Source organism: Wasmannia auropunctata, unplaced genomic scaffold, assembly GCF_000956235.1.
Source record: "Wasmannia auropunctata unplaced genomic scaffold, wasmannia.A_1.0 LD336055.1, whole genome shotgun sequence".
In the NCBI taxonomy this organism is placed as follows: domain Eukaryota; kingdom Metazoa; phylum Arthropoda; class Insecta; order Hymenoptera; family Formicidae; genus Wasmannia; species Wasmannia auropunctata.
In genome coordinates, this window is record NW_012026835.1 from 1,504,603 (window position 1) to 1,515,555 (window position 10,953).

Here is a 10,953-nt window from a genome sequence, read left to right on the forward strand (position 1 = left end):
TATATATATATATATATATATATATTAAATCATATAAAAAATATATATATAATACAATAAAACTAATTTAACTCAAGAAACAAAATGTGTTAACTTAATTATACAGTTTTATGTTTTAAAATGAAAATATTGTTATGTACCAAAATAACTGATATTTAACGATAATATTTGGATGTGCAATAAACGTTAAATATGATGTAAAGATTACAAATAAGAAAAAAGCCGTAAATGACAAACACAATCCGTCCATATATATCATTTAGTAATAATAATAAAAATGAAATGGAGTTAACACATGTTTCACTAATGTATATCGTATCACTATAATTTCTACCTATTTCTATCTATTCCTAGCTCTTTTATTGCTATTCTTTTTTGCGCTGTTTCCAGCTTTATTTTTATTGGAGTCTTTACTATTACTATGACATTCTTTAACAGGTGTGTTAACATGTTCTAAATTTCCATTGGACATCGATCCATTTGTAAATTGAATCGAAGTATTGTCAGAGCTATTAAGAGTGCCACTATTTTGGACATGTCCAGTTTGAATAGAAGTATGATTTTTCCCACTAGCTTCTTTGTTATTGCTGGAAGGAATCGTATTTGAATTGCCAAAGTTGCAATTGTCCTCGCTGCCACTATTTCCAATCTGAGACTCAGATTCGCTGTATCGTTCAACTGGAAGCAGGGATCTCGTATTAACGGTATAAAATGCATATAGATGGAGAGAAAGCAAGCAGTGGAAAATAGATATCGATTGAAGATGGAGGTATACAGGTGCATAAGCAAGTGTTGGAGATGTAATTTTTTCATGTAACAATCTTAGAGCGTGTATCATCCTTCTTATATCGTCAGATTAAACATTTGTGCAATAAAAATATTATTTCTTTTCATTATAAATTAATAAAACATTATTCTGTTTCATTAATTATATTGTATACATATAGACTATACTGCTACTATATATATGCAAGATATTAACATTCCCTTAAAGCATAATTACTTATATAACTTGAGATATACATGCAGTGTTATTTACATAGAGATCAAAAGAAAAATGGAGAGAGAGAGAGAGAGAGAGAGAGAGAGAAAGGAATTTTCGTAATTTCTCATAAAATATCATTTATATACTACTAAGCATAGATATGTCGAAAATTCTCTTTGGATATTAAAAAAATTTATTCATTTAAGCTGAGCATAAAATCAGTTTGAATTAACGATACTTAACATTCGTGGATGAGTACAATATTCAATATAATAAAATTCAATAAAACATGTTTGTACATTATGTATAATTTTAATTTTATCACAGGAAAATTAATTTTTTACTGTAGTATTAGATGCTCTAATTCTAATAAACTTGTCCTTTTAGACGTAAAGCAATCCAAACAAAAAATCAGTGTGCAGATATTTTCTATTTATAACATATAGTAATACAATAACACAATATCAGGGAATAATTTCAATTAGACATAAACAATTACTAAACATATTTATAAAATTTAAAATTCTATTATTTCTGCAGAAAAGAGACTAATAAAGAAAAGTGTACAAAATACAAGAATAATAACTTAAACAAATAAATATTATCATGAATATCCATTGAGGTCCTTACTTTTTTCTTGTGTGTTCTCAACGAGTCCGCTAACCGCCTATAATAAGAAATAATGAAAATTAATCTAACAACAATGTGTCTCTTGACTGAAAATTAATAATATATTATTAATTTTCAGTCAATCATCTAGAGAATTTATTGAGAGAAAGAGTTAAATTCAAAGTTATAAATAACTCTAAACTTGTATTATACATATAATAAAATGAATATACACATAAGAAATTAAGTCTCGTTAAATAGATGTATTTACTTACAGCCATAGATGTAATAGACGATTTAGAAAATAATCTTTCTGCCTCTTTAAATTTCCTGTTACGCTTATCAGCTTTACTATTAGTATTTTTGTTGCTCGCCAAATATCTATCCCAACCTCTTATTATGTTTCCATACAATTGAGTATCCTCTAAATAGCTTCCTTCAAAAGCATATATTTGACGTTCCAAGTTGGCCAACGTCTCCTACAAAAATAAATTAATTCTTGTGAAAATTTTGCCTACAGAATTGAATGATTTGTATACAGAATTGTTATACAAACCATTAGTGACCATATTACAAGTGGTGTATCTCTTTTTTGTCATGACATGACAAATGCAACAATTAATGACAAATGATGTGTTTTTTTCTTTCGAAACATTAATTGTATTTAAGTTTCTTATCAACTTAAACATTCTTTTAAAACCACCATAACCTCACATTAAACTTAGTAAATCCCACGCAAGCAACTGTTCATATTTATGTTAAAGTTGGAATGACAATTGAAAATTGTACATTTTGCAAACGTATGCGTAGGCGTGTAGCGATTAATTTAACGTCGCATGCATAACAATTTGTTCAAACCCAAATACTCACAGCGATTTCAGCTTTGCGTTTTACTAATTCTGCCAACTCTGCTCGCAAATCTACTGGCGATTTCGTGGACATGTTCTAAATTTGTCGAAAATCGTTTAAATGACTAAAACATTCATAAAATTAAGAAAATACAAAACGAGCCAAATACAACCGCGCGATGATACAATCAGCTTTATCAGCCACACACAATACCCTAAATGGCCTAATAACCTAACCACGTATGTACACATACATACAAATGCATATGTATGTACAAATCTTTTCTTTGATTGGTTAGTTCCTATTGGCTGCACTGTTGCGACTCTCCCGGAGTCTGGTGGAAATTATGAGAAGCAGAGAGAAGTGCTTCTCTTCTCTCTTGTCGCCCGGCTGTTGGAAAGCAGAGCTCATAGGATAAGATAAGTGTGCCTTACATAATCATATATACATTGTATGTATGGATGTATGTATGTATAGGACGCGCGAATGTATTTTTACACATTCGCATTTTTTATAAAAACTGTGTGTATTTCACATTCTTATAATACGAAAAACGAAAAGAATCTTAATATCACGTGTATATAATATTACATATAACATATATTATGTCATTGTATATGTATGTATAGTACAACTTTATCGACATTATCATGTTAAAACATCATACCGAGAAACCGCGATCGAGATATTATAACTAAGTTAGGTTAACCTTTTTTAAGTTTGTTGCTCGCTCATCGTGTATTATGCAACACAACAACAATTTAATCGTAATGACATTGTCGTTAAAAGGTACAGAAGTCTATGTGTTACAGTTGTCTATCTGTTACATTTGGTCAATTTTAGTTGGTCAGTCAACTAATTACCGTTATACTATATATACCGTTAATTACGAATGCCACGATATACGTGTACGTATGTACCTATATATTTACAAAGAAGAATCTATTTTAATTGTAATTCTTATCGAATCATAATGATTAATTATAGATTAGAGCATGTATATGTAATGAAGTAATTGCAGAAAAACATCGCGCATATAAAATTTTTTTCGATTATAAAGCATATAATTACATATAAAATCTACAGTATATATATATATATATATATATATATATATACAATCACAGCGGATATTCTCTATTTTTTTTTACTATAATATGTATTAGCCGCTATATATTGATTATTATATTTATATGTAGTCAAAGATTCTCATATACGGACAGTATAAATCTAACAATTGCGGAATAGCAAATTATATGTATAATTGAATGAGCAATTATAGTCATTGAAGACAATGGGAGACAAAAAATTTCGTTACACCAATAAGAGAATTATAAAAATTTTTTTTTATATATTTTAAAAAGCAATTCATCAATCTTGACATACCTATGTTACATAAAATTGTTCTATTAGTATTATCATATATATATATTTTTTTCCAGATTGTCTCTCTTATAGTATTACAATATTAATTATAGATGTTAATATAAATAATACGCGCACTATTGTATTAAATACAAAGATATTTTCGAAACGATATATATGGACAACTATCTACATATGTCAAAAATAGAAAGGTGCAAAAACCAATTAATGAGATAATCGTATCGTTATACTTAATTAAGTTATTACAATTTTACAAATATGTGTAACAAAGTGTGATTTACAATATATTACGTAAAAAAAACCACAAAGATGAGATTTTACGCTGTTAAACATTAATTTCTTTTCTTTATTCTATGAGCATCACATTTTTTGTAATTATATATATAGGTCACTGGATCACACACGCGTGGCAGTTTTAACCGCGCATCAACGACTGCATTCCCAAGCGAGTCCGGTACGAGGATATGGATATGGAGAGAAACGTTGCGAGAGCGTGACCAAATTACGCGTTCGATCAAATCGGTTCACAGTTTTATAAGCAAGAACATATATGGTTTTATAGAAAAATCCCATTTTGTGTGTATGCATACATATAACTACAAATATCTTTTTTTACAGATATAAGAGAACAATTTTTTCATAATGTATGTTAAATTAAATTTTTTATTTTGAATCTTAAACTATCCTAGGAATTAAAATCCCTTTTTTTCCAGTACAGATATTTACAGCTTTCTTATTTTTATTTAATTTCTTCTACTAAATAACATGTGTTGTCATAAAAACTTTTTCGCAATAGCGTATAGTTTAATATGAATAAATTATACTAAAAGAAAATCAAAGTTTTCTTGGCGAGAGAAATATTGTAATACAGAAATAATGTATAAAATTATATGTTTGATATAATTATATTGTTATAATAATTTTTTAATTTGATATAATTATATTGTTATAATAATTATCAAGTATAGATTATTCTTATTCTTTCTCCAATCTTACCGATATCCCGAAACAACTGCTGCGGATTGAGGTAGGAGGTCGACACTTTTAGTCTTGGATAATACATTCACTGGTTCGGAGGAGTATAAATGAAGGACAATGACCTAATTGTGTGCAGAACGTGTTGTGCTTCTTCGATGGTCAATCATCGTGCGCGCAATTCAGATTTGATTATTTATAGGCGTAAAACTATGCGAAATTAAATTATTTTCTTATTAACATAAAAAAAAGAAAACAGAAAAACAGAAAAAGTCGGACAATTTTTTATAACGGGAACGGTGCAGCCGTTTTGTACGTTGCAGTCGACAAGATCATAAATTATTATGAAGGTAAGATATATATTGTGCAAAAATTAGATATTGCAGCTCATTGAAAGTAGTTGTGTTGTACGATTTCTTTAGCCTATTAGAGTGTATGTACATGCTATTAAACAATAAATTTGCCTTTATTATACGAAAGACCGAGTTTAATCGAATTGTTACAGTAATTTAATACATATATTGACATGTAAAATTATTATAAATTTTATAAAAAAAAATTAACTACCTATTAGATATATAAAAAATAAAAATATTATTTATAAATTTCCTTTGTCTCCACTCTTTACTAACAGATTTTTTACTGATCAATTCTCGAATTTAATGCAGAAGCTTTTTTTTAACAATGAGTATTGTTTGAAGGCAAAGTCTTTGTGTTAAAGATCGTCGCTTAATAACCGAGATAAGGATTTGACTTTTGCTATCGATAAAATATAATAGATTAGACGTGATCTCAACACGACATCAATTCGCTAACTAAATTAGCTATACATACCTAGACAACATTCAATTTTCGTATATTTTCACGCATATTTTTCTTTCGTTTTTCGATTTGACTATGCTTGTTTTTCCTACGAGCATCAATGTAGCACAATGTCCCACATTTAGCATACTATAACGATTTGCGGCAATTTTCTCTTTGGTTTTACGGATACTCGTACACGTGCGTACACGCTTATTTGCGTGACGCACGTACGGATGACTCGTCCAAAGAGTCATGGGTACTGTAGTGATGCTGTAAAGATCGTTTCGCTTTCACTTATATATAAAAGTGCTTTGAAAATAATAGGAGCAATCTCTGTTTTCCTGTTGAAAATTTTCGGAGAAAGCAAGATAGAGAATCAATTCGATACACTGTATAAACCAAATTGTAGACAATTAGTTGGATTTACTGGCTCCTCGCCATGTGTATCTGCCTTTCTGAAGCGAAGAATAAGATTAGAAGACCATTACTATCTCCACCGTACGCTCCTACGCTAATATTAAAAAAGCCTCGGCCTGTCAATCAAAGAATATCTATGGGAAACACCGTTCACATCGGTGGTAGTCTGTCTAATCAGAGAGTACCTTATCAGCACGCCAATTACAGGTAACAAGTTTTCAATATGTATTTTCCTTTTCGTACGAATATTACATCACGATAAATTGTTTAATTTTAATTTAGAATTCGTCGACCGATGTATAATGTTTTGTCGGCTAGCTGGAAGAATCAAATTCCAATGCGAGCAGTATTCCCCCCGAACAATCGGCTAATTTTGCCACAACGTGCTCCCACTAAAGAATTATATTCTATAAACAAGATACCAGTATATAGTCCGGAATACAGACCAGAATTGGTAGTTTTGCCACCTACTCATCGAGGGGCTGTTGATGACGATAAAGGACCTATTCACACGATTCCAGCACCAAATTTGAGCCCAGCAGATAAGCAGTACAATACAGCTACCAATTTGGAAAATATCGCGGATCATCGACCGTATCATCAATCATCAAGCGATCTCAATTATCAAACTTCAATACAAAGTAAGTACTAATTTTTATTCCGTTACCACAGCCACTTTGAGCTGGATATTTTGAGATGTCATGATCAAGATTCATGTCGTAATGACTTTCGGTGGATATTACTTTCGCACACACACATACACAGACCCTAGAAGAACCACTTTTGGATCCGGCACTATTAACAGCAGTTTATCGTCGCAAGGAACAGCGACGAGCTCGAGTTCGCAGCAACATCAATACGAAGTTACAGAAAGCAACGACGTGACTCTAAAGGAAACTGCTCAGCCGGCCATCTTCCAACCGCAAGATTTAGATGTAACGAGGCTGTACTCGATTATAATTAACAATCCTCAGTCGCAATCCAACGAGCTTTTTGCAGATCACCCCGTTAACACCCCTTTAGATACGAGTATTATAGGTTCGAATGTACAATTTGGTCAGTCAAACATGCCAATGCAAACGAATCTTCATAGTTCTCTACACGTCGGATTTCCTTCTACTGCCATTCCGTACACAATAACGCAACAGATACCGGCGGATCTTCATGTAGGCCATCCAGCAGAGCCACCATTATCAGCTTCGCAACTTTACAATTTGTTAAATAATTTTCCACACAAACTCGCGGAGCAGTATACAACAGGTAGTGCATCTATATATATATATATATATATATATATACAAAACACATTACACACACACACACACACACACACACACACACACACACACACACACACACACACACACACACACACACACACACACACACACACACACACACACACACACACACACACACACACCGCGCGCGCAGATAGATATTTGGCTATATTTGATGGATTTTTATGATTATTAGATCAGCAACGCATTCTTCAGCAACAACTCAGCCAAACTGCTCTTGAACCAGATGCCGTAACAAGCTTTTCTCAACCGCAAATGCACTCTTTCAATTACGATGAACAGACTAATCAATTACTACTGCAGCGACGACAGCAGCAAATTTTACCTGATCAAGATTATGCCTCCGAAAGTGCTACGGCAGATTATAATCTTGATCCAGAAACTTCAGGGGATATACGGAAACAAAATAATAATGTACACTTCAACGAACAACTTTCATATCCTATAGTTGGAGCGACCGAACAATCTGAAAACAATATTGAATACGGAGAAATGATCCATCAAAGAAATCCAATCAAATATTTCGATAAAGTGATCGATGATAGTGCTATATCGACAAGATTCTATACGACACTTCCCAACAGAGAGGCTGCTGAAAAATTAGCCGCGCTAGCTGCTGCTGGTAACATCAACAGTCGTCTCATTGGCCAGCTTCGGAAACAACAGAAAAAAGATTCGCAGAAAGACGAGTCAATGCCTTTGAATCATAAGACCGATGACGATGATGTAGTAAATCAACATAGTAAATCGCAGATCGATGATGAGGATCAACAGCAAAAATATAATCAACCAAAATCAAATCAGAATAGTCAGCATCGCCGTAGACAAAGTTATGAAGTACAAAACGATGAAAAATTACCTTTACAAATTACAGTACTTGACGAGAGTGACTACATTACGAGCGATGACAATCAAAGTGATGTAAAGAAAGACGACATAGACATCGAGTACGAGTACGGGAATGAGGATGGAGAAATTGAAGATACACAATCGATGACTTTGCTCGATGCAAACACGACGACACTCGATAATGATTCCCGTATTGAGTTTGGCAGTCGTTTGCATTCCTAGAAAATGGAAAAATATTATCGAGCGTGCACACACACACACACACACACACACATATATTACATTAATAACTGACGATTGCTAGAAAAAGCATGTGTAGTATATAGATAGATATTGTAAATTAATTTATTTTAAGTTATTTATATCCCGCGCGCACGTGCATTCGCGTGCAGAAGACGTGTGTGGTACATGTTGCGCACAGTATGTGTATGTAGATTTATTTTAATTATTATCCCGTTGATAAGCAAGCACAGTGTAAATCTTTGCCGATTGCATAATTTCACATTTGTTGCTTCGAATATAAAATTCGCGCTTGGTGAATATTATCGTTTAGCACAATAAGTAATACACAATGTGCAACGGGAAAATCAATAAAAAATCAAATTTCAATACACACAACTGATATACAATAATTCATTCCGAGTACAAATTATTTGTTTTTTTTTTTTAAATATATCTTTAACTTTCTCTCGCCTGTGAAAACTCGATGAATTTAGAATTTAGTATTCAAAATTGTCGCGCGTGTATCGGCATATAATAAATATATATGAAACAAATGCTTCTATGCAAGATTGGAAGGGTAATTCAATCATGCTGTTTATTTCTTTTTAGTTATTACTATACATTTGCAAAGACAGAAAGTTACTGTATAGTTTTTGGAAAATATACAAAACAACTTACATTAGATTCCTATCGATTCGCACGAATTCGTTTCTTTTGAAACGTACGTTACAGGAAAATAAAGGAGAAAAAAACGCTACTACAAATGATCTATAAACCATGGCCTACCGTTATTTGCAAGCCGTTTCGTGAGAATGTCACAACCGGTCTCCGTTACTAAAAGTGTATGCTCGAATTGCGCTGACCATTGACCATCTAATGTGACAGCAGTCCAATTATCAGGCCATGTTTCGTCCTTCCACGTGCCTTGAGATATCATTGGCTCGATTGTAAAGCAGTGTCCAGGTTTCATAACACCTACTGCTTTATTTTCTATAGATATATGTAATAAAATTTATACAGCTTTTCGATTAAAAAGACAAATTCATTCTGGTTCTGAGAGGAAATCACTCTAGATGGAGAAGTTACTTACTGGCATAATGCGGTACATTCGGCGCGGTATGAAACAGACGATGAATTCCATGGCCACAATAGCTACGAACTACACTGAAACCATGTGCCTGTGCATGCTTTTGTATAACATTACCAATCTCTCTGTACTTTTCACCAGGTTTCACAATGTCAATAGCCTTAGACAAACATTCATATGTCACTTCCACCAACTTTTTTATTTCTGGCTTTACATTACCCACTAAAAAGGTCTCATTCAAGTCTCCATGAAAACCATTGTGATATACCGTAACATCAACTAGGAAAAAGCAATGATTAGATAATTAGTTCACATCAAGCATCAGAGTGTGATGTGTTTGAGAGAAAAAAAATCTTATGATACAATATTGATAAATTTTTTACCATTACAAATATCACCATCTTGCAAGGGTCGAGTGTCAGGTATACCATGGCAAATCACTTCATTAACAGAAGTGCAACAGCTAGCAGGAAACTGATAATAATTTAACGGCGATGGGTAGCAATCTCTTTCGATACAAGCTTCATGTACCACTCTATCAATTTCGGCTGTTGTAACACCAACGTCACATGCTTTTGCAGCTTCGTCCAAGACTTCTCGACCAAGCTACGCAAAATTCAATTTAGAATTGATTGACGTGAAATTGAAAAACAAAGAAAATCATAAGTCTATATGGGAAATTCAATATCAACATCCCTTTCTACGTCGTTCATCCATGTTATTTGAGCACAACGGTTATAGTACAAATGAAATGGTACCTTGCATGCAATTCTCATGCCTTCAATTTCTTCATCGTCGAGAATTTTTATCTGGCCAGAACCTTTAACAGCTTGTTCACTCAGTGGTATCCCAGCTGAATGTAAGGCATAGTCTGGTCGAGTGATACGCTCGGGAACCTCTCTACGTTGTTCTTTCTTATATGGCCGTAATTTCCCAGTATAATTGTAAGTTGGCCAAGGATTATAAGCATCAGGAACTTTGTTTCCATTTTCTCCCTCTGATTATTATACGCAAAAATTACACGTAACGATAAAAAATAAAAAAGTTAATAAAGTGGCAAGGCAAAATATAAGGTACTCACTGGCCAACTGATGGATAACTTTATGCATTTTCCAACTACTTTTGAAACAATTCTGAAAAAATTAGAATGCTACATTAATTGATCAATTTAATAAACAAATATCTTTATTGGAGAAAACATAAAACTATATGAAAGTGATAACAAAAAAAAGCATTAATCAAACAACTAGGCCGATGTAATGTAATATCAGAAATAATAATTATAATAACAATAACAATAATTTCGTACAAGTATGCACGTCTTTCAGATATTTAATAACGAATTTATTCTATCTATGAATAATGTAGTAATAATTTTCTTTTGTAAAAGAGAAAAAGAGAGAAAGATAAAGATTCAAGTTGAATCACTTCGCTATTCTCATATATATATATATATATATATATATATA

General features: G+C 32.4%; 3 protein-coding genes and 1 long non-coding RNA gene across 4 annotated transcripts in view; 2 read left to right on the top strand and 2 right to left on the bottom strand.

The window, feature by feature from the left end:
• Window positions 1–52: 52 nt before the first annotated feature.
• LOC105450884 (chromatin modification-related protein MEAF6) lies at window positions 53–2,717 on the bottom strand. The gene is made up of 4 exons (XM_011690989.1): window positions 2,465–2,717; window positions 1,870–2,073; window positions 1,616–1,652; window positions 53–678 (listed from the first exon to the last, which is right to left on the bottom strand). Exons 1-4 carry the CDS (start codon window positions 2,534–2,536, stop codon window positions 341–343), a joined length of 651 nt encoding a protein of 216 aa, XP_011689291.1. The 5' UTR covers window positions 2,537–2,717; the 3' UTR covers window positions 53–340.
• A 171-nt stretch (window positions 2,718–2,888) lies between these two features.
• On the top strand, window positions 2,889–4,546 carry LOC105450885. The gene is made up of 2 exons (XR_974506.1): window positions 2,889–3,351; window positions 3,886–4,546. It is a non-coding gene; the product is annotated as an uncharacterized LOC105450885 (long non-coding RNA).
• Window positions 4,547–4,751: 205 nt separating this feature from the next.
• LOC105450887 lies at window positions 4,752–8,793 on the top strand. The gene is made up of 5 exons (XM_011690991.1): window positions 4,752–5,154; window positions 6,018–6,232; window positions 6,308–6,666; window positions 6,791–7,285; window positions 7,502–8,793. The coding sequence occupies exons 1-5, from the start codon at window positions 5,149–5,151 to the stop codon at window positions 8,395–8,397; spliced, it is 1,971 nt and encodes a 656-aa protein (XP_011689293.1). The 5' UTR covers window positions 4,752–5,148; the 3' UTR covers window positions 8,398–8,793.
• A 173-nt stretch (window positions 8,794–8,966) lies between these two features.
• LOC105450886 (methionine aminopeptidase 1) overlaps window positions 8,967–10,953 on the bottom strand; it is a 3,125-nt gene continuing 1,138 nt past the window's right edge. The window contains exons 2-6 of the mRNA XM_011690990.1: window positions 10,566–10,617; window positions 10,243–10,481; window positions 9,868–10,090; window positions 9,488–9,763; window positions 8,967–9,387 (exon numbers count right to left, since the gene is read on the bottom strand). Of these exons, the coding sequence (XP_011689292.1) occupies window positions 9,155–9,387; window positions 9,488–9,763; window positions 9,868–10,090; window positions 10,243–10,481; window positions 10,566–10,617 (1,023 nt within the window). The 3' untranslated portion in view covers window positions 8,967–9,154. The remainder of the gene's footprint in view (window positions 9,388–9,487; window positions 9,764–9,867; window positions 10,091–10,242; window positions 10,482–10,565; window positions 10,618–10,953) is intronic.